Here is a 19,665-nt window from a genome sequence, read left to right on the forward strand (position 1 = left end):
CTGGGTGCCCTGTGCAGGATGGGGGATCGTACACATTCTTCCTGCTTCAGGCCTGGATTGGCTCAGGCATAGACAGAAGAACTGCAGTAAAGGGCTGCAAAGTTCAGGAGACATTCTGAAAGGAAAAATTCTGCCTATCTGTTTCTGCCATGTACATCTTTGAAGTGAAGCGTATTAGTGCCTCTCCTAAGCAAATGGGAAGATGATTCACGTATGCTGTTGGCTGAGTCACTTTCCTGATCGTGGTGGCAGTTTTACCTTTGGTGTATCCAGAGTCCCCTGCCTGCAAGGAACTCCAGCCCACACTGATGACAAGCTTTGCTGGCTTCAGCGATGAGCACCACAGCGCTAGAGCTCGCAGAGTTGAGAGCAAAGAACCGTTTCTATTAGGAAATTCAAGTGTTGACAGCCCCTGCAAATACACAGCAGACTAACCGGGAAGCTACAGCAGAAGGATCTGGGTATTAATCATGACTCATTGGCAAGTAACAGCCTACGGGAGCCGTGCGTCTTCCCTCCTATTTTATCTGCACTTCTTGGATGCGCTGTGGTTAGACACCGGCCTGCAGATCCTTCTGGGGATGACAGGATTAAAGCAGGGCAGCTTGGTGTCTTTTAGAGTGAGGTGTAGCTTACAGATCTTTATTCACTTAAAAATTTCTGGATATTAAAAACTATGTAGAATCAGTCCTTTGGAAAGTTTGAAATCATGCATGACCACTTTACACTGTTTTTTTAATCAACAAGTCCGAGTTCTTTTCCTGGCCCTTTTGACTCTCAGAAATAAGGCAATCTAATAGCCCGGAAGGAAGAGAGAGAGAATCATGAGAGGTTAGAAAGAAAAAAAACGGAGGAAAGAGGGTTAGAAAAGACTCCACAACGTCCAGGAGATAAAAGGAAATCAGAAGACTCCTACTTTATAAGTTCTTTTGAGAAGGCAACCACATGACCTGCGATGCGACGTGAATAATGTAGCCAAAGTAATTTGTATATGGGCCGCTTTAGAAAGTTCAGCCCCTCCCTAACTAGCTGCCAGACAGTTTTGCAAGAACATTCAAGTCGATGGTGACGGGCTCTAGGGAAAAGGGGCTGGTGAAGAAACTAAGCTGAGTTCTTCATATTGGAAGATTGGAAGACCCTGATTTATGGAATAAACCTTTGTATTTTCCCCAGTATACACCTTTCCACCAGCTAGGTCAGTTTAGATATAGTCTGCACTATTTTCTGCAGTTGTCATTATTTTCCCAGAAGTGCTTGCTGAGCTTCCCCATTATTGGCTGAGAACTAGCCGTGAGGAACCCAGGCTACAGGAGAGCTGCTAATGATGTGTGTCACTCTCCAAGTCACAGTTCTCAGTGCCCGAGCATGTCCTTTCACGGAGGCGGCTGTTGGCCACACGCAGCTCTCGCAGAAGCTCTGTTGGTTGTCTGGGCACGGTGACCACCTTGCTCAGCTCATAATTGCTTTGTTCCCGGTGTTCATGTTAAAACAAGACAGGCCTTGTCATAGGTGATTAATTTCCCCAATTTGTACCTTCTAGATAATGAGAACACGCCCCACTGCCTCTCTTCAGCTGCTGGGAAAGTTTTGGAGAGAAGTTTTAGATAGCATAGAGAATAAACGATCTCTCAGGCAGAAACTGCAGTCCTAAGAGAAACCTCCATGCTCTCTTTCCCAAGTAGCTGCTAGAGACATCTGCTTTTCTCAGCTTCTCTCCATATCCGTGAAGGAATTTAGTGTGGACTAGATAGCTCTGATATTGGACGTGACCTTCCCATGCATGGTATTTAGAACTGTTTTTCCTAAGGGGTATAATGATGTATGGAATAAGGAAGAATCTGATCTTGACGGTGGTTTTTCATTTTAAAAAAATCTGCTATAGATTCTTGGCCAACCCATTGGGACACCCACCTTTATGCATCTTCTTGGCTCAATTTGGTCACATTTCTCAAGCTCCCTCCTCCCCGTTCGTAGCAATTAAACATTGAAGTGTCTGGGTATGTTATCAGGGTTGCAAGTTCAACTGCTTGATGTATGACTCACTTCTGGTGCCCTCCTTCCCTCCCTCCCTCCCTTCCCTCCTTCCTTTCTTTCTTTCCTTCTTTTCTCTTTCTTTCTCTCTCTTTCTTTCTTTTTTCTTCTTTGCACAAAACAGAGCCATTTGTTATATATCCAGAGTCTAAAAGTTCTCACTTATTCTTTGACTGTTACGGGAGGGTTTTTGACCTTCTGCAGTGGGGGAACAACAAATCAAAAGAGGATTTTACCTAAGAAAACACAGCTGATGTTAAAATAATTGCTGGGAGGCCAAGGTCACTATGTTTACTGGAACAAAGAGAAGAGGAAATCTTTTATTTTTGATATATTAATACACTGTACGCTCAAGTCTGCTAGTCTGTCTCTCACAGCTAACAAACGGATTACACTCATTTTACCGGGTAAGGGATTTCTCACTAATTTGTTTTCTTTTGCTTTTTGTTTTTGCGGTACGCGGGCCTCTCACTGTTGTGGCCTCTCCCACTGCGGAGCGCAGGCTCCGGACGCGCAGGCTCAGCGGCCATGGCTCACGGGCCCAGCCGCTCCGCGGCATGTGGGATCTTCCCGCACTGGGGCACGAACCCGTGTCCCCTGCATCGGCAGGCGGACTCTCAACCACTGCGCCACCAGGGAAGCCCTAATTTGTTTTTTTTGTTTACTTTTCCCTCATTCGTTGGTGACTATTAAAAACCATTTATTAGGGGCTTCTTACGTGTCAGACAGTATTAGGAATCAATGAGTTCATCATCACCAAGTATATCTTGAATACCTTATTAGTACAAGGTGTTGGCACTGTGGAGGGCAGAGAGAAAGAGAGGTGTAACACATAGAGTTTAAACCTGTTTGGGGAGATGAGACACACAATAATAATGTATTGTTTCAAGGTGGTACAGAGACCCAGTGCTATATGAGTCCAGATCTGTGATCTGGGGTCAGAGAAGGCTTCTTGAAGGAGGTGGGGCCTCCAAGGAAGGGAATCAGAAAGGAGGTGAGTGTGGCAGGCAGTGTGTACAGGACAAGTGTGTTAGGTGAAGTTGGGTAGTCTTGGGAGATGGAGTCGATTTGGTCCTTTGGTATTGCCCCGTGCCTCAGTTTCTCCTCTGTAACATGGAGATGATAACAGTAATTACCACACGAGGCCATTATAAGGATTCACTGATGTAATATGAGAAAAGCACTTAGCCAGAAACTGTAACGTAGTAGGCACGCCACACATGTCACAGATTGTTATTATTTTGTATTATTAGTAGGACTGTGAGAGCACCTTGAATACCAGATCAGGCACGGGAGCCTTACCACGTGGGTAACTGAGGGTCATTGAAAATTTGAGCAGGGCCATGCCATGCTCTAAGAAAGATAATTTGTCTCTAATGAGAAGGGTGGATTGTAGACCCCTCCTTTTAGACTTTGCTTCAAACTAAATAGTTAAAACATCTCCAGTGCCTAGATATGGTAGAATTATCAAAGAAAAGCTATTTGAGTTTTAACCAGTCTCCCAGACAGTAGACCTATATAATATATTAAAACTTGGTAGGACTGTAATATGATACAGTGGAGAGTGATGAGTGATATATCAGGTTGCCAACCTACTGGTAGGGGTATTCGGCAGGATGACGTTGCTGACATTCTGGTATAATTAACTGCAGTTCAATTTTCTGATAAGTCGTGGGGTTTTCTTCCCCACTGTTTCTTTCATCTTCGCTTCGAACAGCTCTGAGACCCAGTGTGTCTCCGGCTTTCTCCTTTTCCTCGCTGCCTCTTTTTTCCTGTTCCATCAGAGACATGAGTCAAGTAAGTTTCCCCTGCCCCATTTCTACATTGCTCCTGGCCCACCTACTTGGCCAAAGCCTTCAGACCATCCTTTCTCAGGGCTCTTGGTTCATAGAATTTAGCAGTAAATAATTACCCTCTAGGGAACACACGTAGGTAAACACCTTTGAGATTTGTTATATAAAATGATAAAAGGCTGTCCTCATTTTGAGGATGCTAGGTGCTCGAACTTTCTGGCCTTCCATCTTTGATTCAACCGAGTGACAAAAGGCCTTTGTTCCTGCTCCAGAAAGGGTCATATGGTAAGTGTTCAAAAGGTTGTCGTCCAGACAGCTCAGGGCCTTCAGGAGACTTGGCAGGACCTGTTCCCAGAGAATTATCTCCTTTGGCTAACTCTCTATTTTATTCTTCTGGGTGGTCTGAGTGGGCCACTCATTAGGAACCATGCCTCTCACTGAGTACGGTGGGGAATTTTCAGCTGTGTTCACCATCTAGGAAAAATAATAAAGGTGCGGAGGAGGAAAAAGAATATGGGCGTTACAGAGAAACACCCTTCTATTCGATGAAACCGCTGGAGAATCTGTACTGGAGAATGAATTATTCATTCATTCCTCGTTCATTTGCAAAATTTTATTGCTTTCCAGGCGCTGTTACAGGTACTGGGGATACAGCAGTGGATGAGACTTGGACCTTAACGGTTTAAAAGAGGCAGACAGCAAATAAATAAATAGATAGATGAATAAGATATATTTGAATAGCGATCATTCTATGAAAAAGCTAAAATAAGGTGCCGCCATGAGGGCAGGTAGTCATAGAAGGCCTCTCGGAGGAGGTAAAATTCAAGTGAAGGCCTGAAAGAAGCTGTGGATATGTGGGGCAAGAGGCTTCCAGGCCAAGGGGACATGACGTGCAAAGGCCTGAAGAAGGTTTTTTGTGTGAGGAACAGCAGGTGAGCCAGTACAGCTGGAGCAGCATAATTAGAAATAAAATCCAAGAGGTAATCCAAGGCCAGAGCCAGCACATCATCCCAGGCTATGGGGGAAGGATTTGGGGTCTTATTCTAACCTTGATGGGAAGCCATTGGGAGGTTTGGGCAAGATTCTCTTTGTCATTGTCCTGTGATTCTGATTCCAGTTCTGCCATCGACTTGTCTGTGTGAACTTGAGTGAGGTCTTGGTCCCTCAGTTTGCTGTTAGGTAAAATGTGGATAATAATGCTTATCGTCAAGTGACATTAAAAGAATTAGCTCTTGGTTACAAAGGACTTGAGGCCTTCAGATGAAAGGTATGATATAGGGTAATTACCACTGTTCTATACAGTCATCATTTTAACAGTTGTCTTCTTTTCGAAATGGAAAAAAACAACGTAGACCGGTACCCTAAATAGCAACGTTAAAAAAAGCCCTGTTTCTGACTTCCCTTTTTGGTTCCATATGAGATTTAGGATACCCCTTTCTTCTTTGAAAAGTACCTTAAAAGCTTCCCGGAAGTAGAAACCCAACATATATCATGGAATATTAGAATGAGAAGACGTCTTCGAGATCTTACAGATCTGTCGTTGGGGCAGAGCCTGCTGTCTCTAGAAATGATTTTTTAAAAAATGTCCTTACTGTGAAAACTGAGTGCTTTAAGCCTGTAGGAAATCGCTTGGGGAGTGTGGCCCCCAGCTGGGAAGGCTGCTGTGTTATTTGTTCATTTTCAATAAAATTATTTGTAGATCATGAAAAAAAAAGAGGGTCTTACAGATCATTTGATCTGATCCCATCATTTTACAAGTGAGGAAGGAGAGAAGCCGAGTCTTGAGGACGGTTTCGCTGCTGGGGAGCAGGAATGCTGGGTGATAATCAAGATCGTATGACTTTCAGGCATCTGCTCTCTCCCCAGATTCACGAGCTGCCTTACCTCAGTGTCACATTTAGACGTAATTGCAGTGTTACAGGAAGTGATTTACTGTAATTTCAGATCCCTTTCCATCTCTATTGTGATGATCGTGCTTTGCTAATATTGGCAATGGCGGCTGCCACAAAACATCTTTGCTTGGTGAGGGAGCTGTACATAAAAAAACGTTGCAGGCTATAATTTGACTGTGTGCCACAGATGTTTTGCTCTGTTTTCTCCCTTCCTCTGTTGCTGGCTAAGGACTGTGCCAATGGAGTCTACGGACTGTACCACTGAATCTATGTACTTTGAGTTTTAGATTTGATCATGGTTCAGATTCTAATCTGGTTGTAATTTTTTTTAATGTTAACTTTTGCCTGGAAAATGTATTTTAATTTTTGTCATACATAAGTATTGTGATAACTTCTAAAAAGTGGTGTTTTGTTCATTTGAAATCAGCTCATTATGTCATTTTAGGTCTTCTGGTTCCATCAATTTAATAACAGCTATGAACCACTGTCATGAAAATAAGCAAACATAAATATATATATATATACACATATATATATGATCACCGTTATGATTAACATTTTCCTTATATATGAATCTAGGTTTCTTCATTATAGTTGCAGTAAACTTAAATGTGGGTAAAATGAGATCACACACACACACACACACACACACACACACACTTTCTGTGCCTTTGTATACTGATGCAGTAATGATTACCTGATTGGCATTGAAAAACAAAGTGGTATTTTCTACTTGGACTTCTTTCTGTTGATGCCATGTAGCCCACAGGGCCCCTCCCTGAAACAGAAGCAGTAAGCATTTACCAGTCTAACCTGTTAGGGTGTTCCTCACACTGGTATATTTTTGTCATTCATTCTAAGATCAGTGATATTTGAACAAGTCAAAAATAACTACAAGCGTATGATTTCTTTTTACTGGTTTTCCTTAAAAGAAATGCCCCTTAACCTATTTCTATATTTTGCTTACTCTCATGCCATGGAGAAATGAATTGTTGCTATCTTAGATACTTTGCCAGGAGTTAAGTAGTTTTCAAGAATAATCTTGCCAAATAATACTCTTTCCATAATTAAAGTTCTTAAAATAGTCAGAGATCGTACTGGATTATCAGATGGGTGATTGAAAATGGCCAGCTTAGGTCTTAAAGCTGACTTCTGTGAGTAAGACAAGATGCATAGGAATGCGTTTCTTCAATATGATCACCAAGAGGCTATTTCCTAGTCTGTCTTCCCATTCCCGTCCTGAAATGATTTTAGATCTCTTAACCAGGGGAATTTTACTATAACAAATGCTGAACACAGCGTGCAGTCTGTGGCTTACTGAAAGAAGCATAGATTCATCAGAGAGCTCTGAATCCTAACCCTAACCCTTTTTCCACTTCCTTCATCAGGTCCAAGAGTCTTTTAAGGGAGAGTAGAGGGGCAGAATAAATGAATCAGGCTGTCTTTTCCTCCTTTTCCCCATTGCTGTGGGCTTCGCTGTGAGTTGTAGCAACAGGCTACTCCTTAACTGTTGTGAATTCCTAATTTCAAACGTGTGGCCCAATCACATTGGGCCTTTTGACTCAAATCTCAGCATACAGGGCGCTGAACAGCAACTGGTGGCATCTCACTGCTCTCAGTATTTCCCTGTGAGTGTGTTATAAGCTGGACTCTCGGCAGTGGGGACACTGGAGCAGCATAGGTGAGTGCAATAAGATGTGCAGGTGATAAGTAACTATATGATAGAGGGTGTGTGTGTGTGTGTGTGTGTGTGTGTGTGTGTGTGTGTGTGTGTGTACACACCCTTAGATTTGTGGGGAGGTGAACGAGATTATAAGAATCCAGTCATGGTTTGCAATTAAACAGGAGAAGGATGCTGTAGCGAAATGTAGTGATTCAGATACAAAACTGCTTTGTGAACTTTAAAGTGTTAAAACTTCTCCAGATACTTGACTGAGAGTAAACCACTTGACTTCAGGCTCTCCATCTTAAAACGAAATCAAGATAATGGTAATTCCTAATGACTTCCCCAAGTTGTCTGAAGATTGTCCAGATATAATGCGTGTGGCAAGCCCTTCAAGGTTTCTTGTTCAAATGCAATGTTTACATAACAAATGTGTCACTGCTGTTTTTTCCCCCATAGGTGTTCAAGAGACGGTATTTTTACTTAACTCAGCTTCCCGATGGTTCGTATATTCTCAATTCCTATAAAGATGAGAAAAATTCAAAAGAATCTAAAGGTTGCATCTACTTGGACGCCTGCATTGATGTTGTCCAGGTAGGGTTATTGATCAACTTTTAAGAACCTCAGTCTTTTTCTGCCTTGGTTAATGACATCTGCATCCACCAAAACATTCATACTAGCAATTCAGAATCCTCTTCAGAGTTCCCACTCTCCCTCTGTGCCACTATTCAGGTGTTTACCCAGTCCTTTGGAGTCTGCTCCAGGGTGCCTCTTGAATCTCTTACCTTCTTTCCATTCTCACTGTCTTCTTCTGGTTCCCCCTTTTATCTTGTCTTGCCTAGAGTCTCACCTTCCTGCCTTCTGATGTGTCATCCGACTTCCTAAGACGTAGATGCGGTCCTTCACTGGGATAGGTAGGGTGGGTGGGAGGGAGACAAAAGAGGGAAGAGATATGGAAACATATGTATATGTATAACTGATTCACTTTGTTATAAAGCAGAAACTAACACACCATTGTAAAGCAATTATACTCCAGTAAAGATGTTAAAAAAACAAAAACAAAAACCCTTTTGGCTGTTGATTTATTGTCTTGCAGAGTGAGCTCGAAATCTCTTACCAGGGCATTGCAGGCCCGCAGCGATTTGACCTTACTAACCCCATCCCCCTGCATCCCCATACACATTCTGTGCTCTAGTCACGCCAGGCTAATCACTCCACTGAGTTTCACGCCTGTGTGCCTTTCTTACATTTGCTTCTCTGCTTGGCATATACTTCCCCTTCTGTTCCTGTTTGAATCTTATCTGTTAAGACTTGGCTCAAATGGGACTTGTGGCATGAAACATTTTTTGTGTTCTTCTTCACCCTCATGGAATTGAGCTCCACCTCCCCTGAGCTACCACTGTACTTAGCTCTGTGCGTTCCTTTTTGGATTACAGCGACCATGTCATATTCATGTCTGGGTCCCTTATAGTGATTAGCAGAGTTGCACATACAGTAGGGGCTTACCAAATGTTTGCTGATTTGAGTTACTTGAGGAGGCAGGGACATTAGGGTTAGCGTGGATGGGGTGGGAAGCAGAGGGCAGAGAGATGATTAAATAGGAAGTTGATTGACCGTGTGATAGGAGCCATTACTACAGAGCCGGGGTGGCCTGGTCGACAAGAAGGAGCACTGCATTGAGTGGAAGGCAGGAGATGTTGCTTCAACACCCTCAGCCTACCTGAATCTTAGTTTTCAGAACTGTAAAGTGGGATTAATAATATCTACTCGCTTTATCAAATGAGATTGTCATGAGGAGCAAGTGAAGACACACTTTAAAACATAAAATATAAGAGATATAAAGATCTATGTGAATAGAAGTTGCCTTCTTTTATATATATATAAATGTGACAGCTTTCTTATCTACTGAAAGAAGGCACATACAATTCCCAGATTTTCTCAATTAGCTCTAGTCCGGACTGACCTCCTTTTCTGGTGCTCCTCTATTTACGATTCCCTTCTCCCGAATATTTTCAAATATATAAATCTTTATGACTTGCTACAGCAGTTTCATTTCATTCTTTACTATGCTTTGAAGATGAGAAGGAACTTTCCTTGGTTCCTTCTTGAATGATGACCAGGCACTGGAAAATTACTGATTCATGAGCCTTTCTTGAAATGAATGCTGAGGTATTTGGGAGCGGGGGAGAGTGTGTCATTTCTTTTGTCATGACAGAGAAGGTGGTAATATAAAAGAGGTGTCATCATGTTTGAGGAAAGGAAGAGGCTTCTATTTTCCTTGTATGCTAGCGTTCAGCCTGGGCCATTTCCATCATTTTTATGGAGAGCCACAATCTAATATGAACCAACTACAGTCTTCTTTTATGCTACTGTGATGCATTTCATATTCTGCATGGCAGAGTGAATCAGATAGTGATATTGCATTTTATGGTGTGATATAAAGCAAGTACCAGGTTTATTTCAGGTCACATTTAAGCTTGTTTTTAAGGGCTGATTTTGAAAATCTGTGAATATGCCAGGAAAACTTAAAGCAGGGTGGAAATAGTAAAACATTTGCTTATTTTTATGGTGGTAGTTTGATTATCCAAACGTGGAGGATGTCAGAAGGCCTTAAATGATAATACTCACTCAACGTGTAGTATTTTATGCCAACTTTGTGCATATACTGCTGTGCTCAGTACTGAGGGGGATAAATAAGATGCTTGACATGGTCATTCGTCGTCTTGGAATTTCTATTCCTTGTTGAAAGAAGCAGTTCTTTCATGGAAGTATTGACGTACATATGTGCTGAGCTGAGGTAAAAGTAAATAAACTAATGAAATCTAATATTAAAAGGGCAACTAAACTAACTGAACACGTCTTTTTTTTCCCCCCCTCCAGTGCCCCAAAATGCGCCGTCATGCTTTCGAACTCAAGATGTTAGATAAGTATAGCCATTATCTGGCTGCTGAAACTGAGCAGGAAATGGAGGAATGGTTGATAACTTTGAAAAAGATTATTCAGATCAATACCGACAGTTTAGTGCAAGAGAAAAAGGAGACGGTAGAGGCAGCACAAGGTCAGAATTTTTAAATGATTCATTATTGAGGTAAAGCCCTTGTCTTTAATCCATGGGAATGTCCTTTGTGTAGAGTGAATATAGAACTCTTAATCTTGAAGGTGACCTACTTCTTCATTAAAAGTGACTATGGAGGTTGATAGGGTTTTCTTTTCTTTCTTTCTTTTTTTTAAGAGTTGATATGCTACATGGGCTCTGACATATGAAATATAACCAGACTGAAACAGATAGGGAATTCATGGCAGATTTTCAAAAGCCCATTAGAGTTTTCCCTGTGCTTTCATAATCAAAATTCTTTGCAATAAATCTAGTAGGAGAGGTTGGGGTGGGAGAGGGAGATAGTTAGGATATTCCGCTTAGGTGATTAGTAATGGTCTGCATGGTTTAGAACATCTGCTTTTAATGAATTCGCAGATGATGAAACTAGCAGCCAAGGAAAAGCCGAGAACATCATGGCCAGCTTGGAACGGAGCATGCATCCGGAACTGATGAAGGTACATCTTTCTGATGGCAACTTGCCTTCAACTGAGACAATGCAGGATTAGCTATTAAAGTTTGAATGCTGGATTCCATGTGGCAATGTCATTTCTAAGTTAAAAACCACAACAAATGAGTGAAACAGGTAGAGATGGTAAAAGAAAAGTTACACTCCTAAAGCTGGACCTGTAAGTGCCAACTAACAGTTTGGAAAATGTTATTTGTTTTTCCTAGATGCCAAGAAGTACTTCTAGACTTTAGTGACTTTATTGATTTTATCTGCTACTTCTTATTCAGTTCAGTTACTGTATGCCATTCATACACTAACTATGCTTCATTCAAGGGGCTCTTGATGAAGATTGAACATGATATTCAATCTAATGATTTGTATATGTTAATTTTGTATGAAAATCATAGTCTTTCTATATGTGGCTGCCTATGTATATGTATATGAATAATTTCATCAGATAAAGATTTTGGTTAACAGACAGCGTTTGTGTTAGTTACTCTGCTCTTTGGTGTTTGAAGTGAGCCAGTTTTGAAAGTGTAGAGGTGATTATCATACCTATCTTAGTAGGTTACATATATTACTCTGTGGACTCTCTACTATAATAGATTAGGAGGTTATGACCCATTTCTTCATTTAAATCCTTACCAAACCTATTTATATTTTTACTTTATTCCTCTTCCTGAACTATTAAGTTACACAGGTTTAGATGTTACTTTTTTCTATTTGAAATTTAGCGTTCTCTTAAGCTTCAAAGCTGTCTTCCAAAATTTAGGAACACACTCGTGATCCCCTGTAGCTTTTAATGTATCCCCTCTGAGTCTTTGTCATTCCAGACCGTAGAGCCCATTATGTTTTTCCTAAAGTGATGGAATCAGAATTGTGTATAATATTCCATGGCTAGCACCATGGATATATAAAAGATAGTGTTTTCTCTCGTTTATTCTCTTTTACATCCAAAGTCTCTTGTATTTCTTTTTTGTACTATGGGTTGAACAGTATTCTTGGTATTATGAAAGGCATATAGAAAGTATAAGAAGCTGATCTATAGCTTATTTATGGGTCATGGTGACTGTGATTCTCTGCCCAGCAAGCATTCTTTATCCACCTTAAGTGATTGGAAATGGAGAATATATATATATATATATATATATTTTTTTTTTTTTTTGCGGTACGCAGGCCTCTCACTGTTGTGGCCTCTCCCGTTGCGGAGCACAGGCTCCGGACGCGCAGGCTCAGCGGCCATGGCTCACGGGCCCAGTCGCTCCGTGGCATGTGGGATCTTCCCGGGCCGGGGCACGAACCCACGTCCCCTGCCTCGGCAGGCGGACTCTCAACCACTGCGCCACCAGGGAAGCCCAAGAATAGTATATTTTTTGAAGCTGTGGCAGATTGCTAGTTTCACATAAACTAGATAATTAAATGGCATTTAATACTGTTTTGACGGAAATGAAGTAATGTTTCGTGTTTGTGTGTGTGTGTGTATATATATATGTTTGTTTTAATTTTAGTATGGAAGAGAAACTGAACAGCTGAACAAACTCAGTAGAGGAGATGGAAGACAGAACCTCTTTTCTTTTGACTCGGAAGTTCAGGTATTAATGATACATTTCTTTAAATAATCCTAGAATAGTTGCTTATTCAGATAAACAATGTCTGAAATGTTGAAATCACTGATTTTTGCACTACTGGGCATATCTATTGCTTTATACTTGTCTTGCTTACTTTGAACAAGTAGCTTAACAGCTAACTTCACTAAGAGGGCTAGCGTATATACAAATAGTTTGGGACAACATATATATATATATTTTTTTTTCTCTCAGTTCTTTATATTCTTTTCACTTCATCTCACTCCTCAAAATGGATAAATTAAAGAGTCCTTAACAATGGTTTCAGTGCTTTTAACCCATTAAATACAATTGTGATCCAGTAGCAGTGAATATCTGCAGTGTAAGGAACACCAAGTCATATGAGACGTGTTTATCTTCCACTTTTGATGTAGGCCTGTAGAACTGGGATAATTTTCATGTATCTCACTTAAACTGGAAAGCGGTGCAGGGAAGTACAGGTTTATGTGCACATGTGTATTTTAATCTCTTTCATGAGAGTGAGGCACTTTTTGTACTAAGATATATAGGTAGTTAATATTTAATTCCATGATATTTTCTTATTTTACCTCTTTAAAAATTTTTTATTTTATATTGGCATATAATTGATTAATAATGTTGTGTTAGTTTCAGGTGTATAGCACAGTGATTCAGTTATACATATACATGTATCCTTTTTCATATTCTTTTCCCATTTAGGTAATTCCATCATGTTTTCTAATTAAATTGCTGATTTTTTAAAATGGAAAAATTCTGCTGTGTATAAATGTTACAAATATTTTTCCTAATGGAAACTATTTCACAAGAAAATGAAATTATTTGAGGGAAGATGAATATTTTGGTTTTCTTTTCAATTTTTCTACATGAGATTTCTAATTAAAATCTGTGGGATTTTTTCAATAGAAAAGTACGCATTATATAAGCATTACAGTTTTTTCCTCAGTGAAAATATGTCAATACAATATAAAATAATTTGGGGAAGACTGATTTTGTTTTCATTTCTTTTTGCTTCATACAGTTTTCTTTCTTTTTTTTTTTTTAAAGAGGAGCCTCCTCTGATTTATTTTAATAAATTTATTTATTTATTTTTGGCTGCATTGGGTCTTCGTTGCTGCGCGAGGGCTTTCTCTGGTTGCAGTGAGCTGGGGCTACTCTTTGTTGTGGTGCACGGGCTTCTCATTGCGGTGGCTTCTCTTGTTGCGGAGCACGGGCTCTAGGCGCGTGGGCTTCAGTAGTTGTGGCACGTGGTCTCAGTAGTTGTGGCTTGCGGGCTCTAGAGCGCAGGCTCGGTAGTTGTGTGCCACAGGCTTAGTTGCTCCGCGGCATGTGGGATCTTCCTGGACCAGGGCTCGAACCCGTGTCCCCTGCACTGGCAGGCGGATTCTTAACCACTCCGCCGCCAGGGAAGCCCCCACTTCATACAGTTTTCTAACTAAAAGTTTTTAGTCTGTAATGGAAAAAGTATATAGTCTATAAATAATGCAAAAGTTTTTCCTTAATAAAATACCACATGAGAAAATAAAATTATCTGGGGAAAATTTGTTTTAAATGTTCTCTCCCTTTTTCTCCATAGCACTACTATATTATTTGTGTAAGTTGTATGAATTAAAACAAAAAGGGGTATAGCAGGCCTTGGGAATGTTAGTTCTAAGATATTCATTCAGAAATTTACTCATTCCAAGCATGTCTGAGCCTTTGATCCCACCCCTCATCATCATGATTGGGCTCTAATTGAACATGTCAGACTCTTTGATTGTATACAAAGAAGCCAATTGACTGTGGTTGAAACTCAATCTAGTGTCTTTAAAAAATCTGTGGTGTAGTGTTTTTGTGGTCATGGAACTGAACTGATTTTATGTTTGAGTTGTTTATCAGTGAGCTACACAGTGAGAGAAAAATTCACTGTTGCAATGAAAGTTTGACAGAAAATTGACTTCAGTGTTGGTTATGGAAGGCAGTTTCACTACAGAGAAATCTAGGTTGTGTGTGTCGAGTACTTTTCTAGGTAGGCAGTGTCATCCTATAATATCGGCTGTCACTTTTGGCCAGAGTTCAGTGTTTAGAGATGTGTTTTCTTCCACTGACCGTAGAGAATAAAGAAGCACTGGGGAATTCCCTGGCGGTCCAGTGGTTAAGACTCTGTGTTTCCAATGCAGGGGGCACGGGTTCGATCCCTCATTGGGGAACTAAGATCCTACATTCCAAGTGGCACGGCCAAAAAAATTAAAAATGTACACGCCTAATAAGCATCCCCCAAAGAAGAGGCAGACAAAAAATTTTAAAAAACACAAAAAACAAAAGAAAAGAAACACTGACTGAAGGGGGTGGCTCCAACTTTGAACTACTGAGGATGGCCATATGTCCCAACATTTGCACTCTTAGGCCTCAGAAGGGAAAGGATTTGGGGGCTGGGGGCGTTTAGTCCAGCTTCTCTTCATATTCCACCGTCTGAGTAAGCTAGAAAGGAGAGCAGATAAATGGGCGGAAATTAGAATTGATCTCCATGGCAATGACTTGCCTCCGCTGGCTCCACAGATAGATAAGTGTTCAAGAGGGAGCTGTCTAGTCCCACACATTTGTAGATAAATAGACTCTGGGGGGAAAATCGTGCTTTCAGGTACGAATATTATATTTTAGGCCCTTTTAAGGAGAATTTTGTCAGTGATGTAGGCAAGGTCAGGACAGCTATAATTATCCAAGACTCTTCAGTCACAATACCTGTTTTGGCTTGAAATACTCAGGCAATTGAGAAAAATTCTTATGTTTCTTGGCTTGAGTTTTCCATACTGGCAGTATATTCTGCTCGGATTCATCCAGTCATTTCCCATCTACCCTGTCTCTGGTCTTATCGAAAGTATAGTAAGTTGTCCCACAGTATATACTTTTCCTCCCATTTGTGCACAGAATGTGAGTCTGTTCAGACCATTAGAATGAACAGATGAACTCAGGATCTCCTGAGCCGTGTGAGCTAAGGAGGAGGATTCTGTGAGAGGAATTCTTTGACTCCCAATATTCTTTTTTATTTTTTAAAAAATTTTATTTATTTATTTATTTTTTGCGGTACGCGGGCCTCTCACTGTTGTGGCCTCTGCCGTTGCGGAGCACAGACTCCGGACGCGCAGGCTCAGCGGCCATGGCTCACGGGCCCAGCCGCTCCGCGGCATGTGGGATCTTCCCGTACCGGGGCACGAACCTGTGTCCCCTGCATCGGCAGGCGGACTCTCAACCACTGCACCACCAGGGAAGCCCCCAGTATCTTTTTTTAAACTTTATTTTGAGATAACAATAATTTTCAAAAATATATCTCTGTGGCAGCCAGAGTTCATCTCCCAGCTCTGTTAGAAGCTGAGCTCAGGAGCACATGCCTTTCCCTCTGCTCATCATTTCAATGTAGGTGGTCCCCAGAGGTCCGGCCTTGTCCTCCTCACCCTGGTTACCACTGATGCCCAAATCCAGATCTCCAACCCACACCTCTCCTATTTTTCCAACCACTTACTTGCATCACCTCAAACTCAACACATCCCAAGCTGAACTCATCACCTCTGTTCACCCCCCCATACCTGCTATTCATTTTTATTTCCCATCTAAGTTTGTAACATCACGGTCTACTGAATCTTCCAAGTTAGAGGCCATTGTGTTATTCTTGCTTTCCATATCCATTCATGTCAAATTTGTCTCCTGCACAGCTCATGAAAGAAACAAAATTCCTACCATCCTGGAACATAATATTTTGTGGGGAAGACAAACAATAAACAACCAAATAAATATCAAAAATAATGTTAGAAAACGAAATTAAAGAAAGGGAGTAGAGACTTTCAGAGAGTATATAGTTTTTGTTTTGTTTTGTTTTTTGTTCTTTTGCGGTACGTGGGCCTCTCACTGTTGTGGCCTCTCCCGTTGCGGAGCACAGGCTCCGGACGCCCAGGCTCAGCGGCCATGGCTCACGGGCCCAGCCGCTCCGCGGCATGTGGGATCTTCCCGGACCAGGGCACGAACCCGTGTCCCCTGCATCGGCAGACGGACTCTCAACCACTGCGCCACCAGGGAAGCCCAGTATGTAGTTTTATATAGGGAATTAAGGAAGGTCTTTCTGTGGAAATGCCAATTGATTAGACACTTGAATGAAATGAAGCCTCACCCTGGTGAGGCTCACCCTGGTAAATAAGCCTTGCATTTATCTTGGGGGAAGAGGGTTCCTTACAGAACACCAAGTGCAAAGGTCCTGAGGTGGGAGTATACTTGGTGTGCTGGAGAAATAACCAAGGAGGCCAATGGGGCTGAACAGAGGTCGGGGGGAGGATAGGAGATGAAGTCAGAGGAGTGGGGTGGAGGGTGAGGTCGGGATTTCTCTCTATCTGTGTTTGAACCTTACTATAAGAGCTCTACAAAGCCTTGTTGAATAAAAAAATAAGAGTTCAAATGAAGAATGGACAGAGAACTGTTGGATTTTGCAATTTTTACGCATAGATCTATATTCATATAATATCTATTTTGGGGGAGAATTGATTCATATTATATATTTTGTAGAGGTTGGACTTTTCCGGAATTGAACCTGATATAAAGCCATTTGAGGAAAAGTGCAATAAACGTTTCCTGGTAAATTGCCATGATTTAACGTTCAATATCTTGGGTCAAGTTGGAGACAATGCAAAAGGACCACCCACAAACGTATGTATGAATTTTCCTTCTGCCTCCATTAAACCAGTGCATTAAGGAAACTTCTTCCTTATTTTTTTAAGATTTTCAATTTTGTTCTGAGAACTAATTTACTGCATGCAAATTCCATTGCTACATGTTACGATTCATTTGGCATGGAAGAATTCCATACATGTCTTTATTTTGCCAGAATAGGAATGTGTTTTCATCTTGAGAGGATTCATGAAAGTCTTACCTATTCAAAATAGCAGGTAGAGTAGGCAGGCTCTTTACATTCAAGAGGGACTTGTCTGCAGAGCGTGGAAAGCCCTCACATTTGTAAATTCTACTAGAGAATATGACTTCTGTGAAATTGACTCATAGCCATGAGTAAGGAGCACCAAAGCCATGGAGGAACACAGATGCTGTGCAGTCAGCTCCACCTCACTCACTATTCTCATAGGGTAAATTCATTCTGTTCTTCACAGCAAATTCTAATTATTAGCTGTCACGCATCATTTGAGCTGCTTAGGAATACTTGAAACTATGAATGTAAAATCGCCAAAGAGACTGCATTTTATGTTCATCTTTTTGAGGGTTCTACTTTGTCTTTGAGAAATAGCCACAGTGATGATTTATTCTCTAACAAAGTAGCTGAGATGCACTAGCAGACTTTCGGTGTGTAAAGGGTTAATCTTTATGCCATCTGGCATGAAATTTCTCTTTGTGACCAGCTTTCAAATGCCATCTGTGGAGAGGAATCATGTCTTCCAAAATTGCTGATGGAGCAAAGCTTTTGTCAAGTAATTGGATGTTCACTGATATTAGCTCTTATTAAATGTATAATCCAATAAGCTGTAACATAGCAAAAGGGAAGATTTATTTCTGCTCTGTAATACCGGCATTATTTTGGGGTAATTTCAATAAGCCTATGGAGAATTAAAATTTATTCATAGAACAGTTGAAGTTCTTTAAATGTGGCTTCTGATTTCTACGCATCATTTTAAAAAATTTATAGCTTGTGAAATTATACCTGACAGAAGTTAAAACTTGATAGTCTGTTATTTAGAATGCTCTTTCTTATATGCAAATGAGCCACAATGCAATTTTAGCTAAATGTTGAACTCAGAGGAATTAAAAAAAATTATTTTGTAATTTGTGTCCCTCCCCTCACCCCACCTAAAATAAAAGTCATAGTTTAAAAACGTAATGGTTTTCATTCCCAGGTTGAACCCTTTTTTATAAATCTTGCCTTATTTGATGTGAAGAACAATTGTAAGATTTCAGCTGACTTCCACGTAGACCTGAATCCCGCATCTGTCCGTGAAATGCTGTGGAGCCCTTCAACCCAACTGGCTAGTGATGGAAACTCAAGAGGTTCTTCACCGGAGTCTTTCATTCATGGAATTGCTGAATCTCAGTTACGCTACATAAGGCAGGTAAGGAATGATCTTTTAGCCTTGGTAGCGCATTCAGAATAAGAAACAGAAACACCCTTGGGTTCCTTCATAGTTTCAGGCCAGTGTTTTCATGGGCATTCCATCTCTTGTAGGGTCTGTGTATAGATGTTTTTCTGGTGACTGAAGTTGGAGGGGAAAAAAAGGAAACCAGCAAATATGCTAATAATACACTGGTGAAGTGAGACCGTGATGTGAATCTCAAAGGAAGTATTTTGTGAGATGGAATGCAGATGACACAGACACACCCCTGTACCCCTGCGCATACTTTTGAGCAAGGCAATAAGTACCTGTAAAACTCGTTTCTTTGAAGAAAAAGTTGACCCTACAATAACCTTCCCCTCCTAACTCCCATTCCCATTCTGAGTAGGTAGTTTTTTTTTTTTTTTTTTTTTTTTTTTTTTTGCGGTACGCGGGCCTCTCACTGTTGTGGCCTCTCCCGTCGCGGAGCACAGGCTCCGGACGCGCAGGCTCAGCGGCCATGGCTCACGGGCCCAGCCGCTCTGCGGCATGTGGGATCTTCCCGGACCGGGGCACGAACCTGTGTCCCCTGCATCGGCAGGCGGACTCTCAACCACTGCGCCACCAAGGAAGCCCCTGAGTAGGTAGTTTTAATGGAGCATAAACTCTCTTTATTCAAGGAGTTCTTGTGTCACAGCTGTAATGCTACGCTCCCCTATCCTATCTGAGGCAAAGAATGCCCTTTGGAAGGAGCCTAACAGTTCCCTGGCATTTTGACCTCTGACCAGACTGGACGCCATAAGAGGTTAGGCAGAGCAGAATTGATGGTCTGCCTTCTAGACTTTTGCAACTGAAAGGAAACTAGAGTGTGGCAGAGAATTAAAGTGGGAAGAAGCAGAACGAAGCAGCTCGCATTGTAATGAGATTTCTTTTACCCTAAATAAAAATGTTCCTTTTTCTTCTGATTGTAAAAATAAATACATTATCATGTAGAAAATTCGAACAATACAAAAAGTAATAAAGAAGAAAGTAAAAATCAGCACCTATAGACGATAACTATTAACATTTTGGCAAACATCTTTCT

General features: G+C 41.1%; 1 protein-coding gene across 5 annotated transcripts in view; it reads left to right on the plus strand.

The window, feature by feature from the left end:
* DOCK11 (dedicator of cytokinesis 11) overlaps window positions 1-19,665 on the plus strand; it is a 189,445-nt gene that overhangs the window by 47,466 nt on the left and 122,314 nt on the right. For all 5 annotated transcript variants that reach the window (XM_079910668.1, XM_079910672.1, XM_079910670.1 and 2 more), the window contains exons 7-12: window positions 7,839-7,973; window positions 10,260-10,437; window positions 10,852-10,931; window positions 12,433-12,516; window positions 17,056-17,196; window positions 18,390-18,602. In XM_079910668.1, the coding sequence (XP_079766794.1) occupies window positions 7,839-7,973; window positions 10,260-10,437; window positions 10,852-10,931; window positions 12,433-12,516; window positions 17,056-17,196; window positions 18,390-18,602 (831 nt within the window). The remainder of the gene's footprint in view (window positions 1-7,838; window positions 7,974-10,259; window positions 10,438-10,851; window positions 10,932-12,432; window positions 12,517-17,055; window positions 17,197-18,389; window positions 18,603-19,665) is intronic.

This window comes from Stenella coeruleoalba, assembly GCF_951394435.1.
Source record: "Stenella coeruleoalba genome assembly, chromosome: X".
Taxonomy (NCBI): Eukaryota; Metazoa; Chordata; class Mammalia; order Artiodactyla; family Delphinidae; genus Stenella; species Stenella coeruleoalba.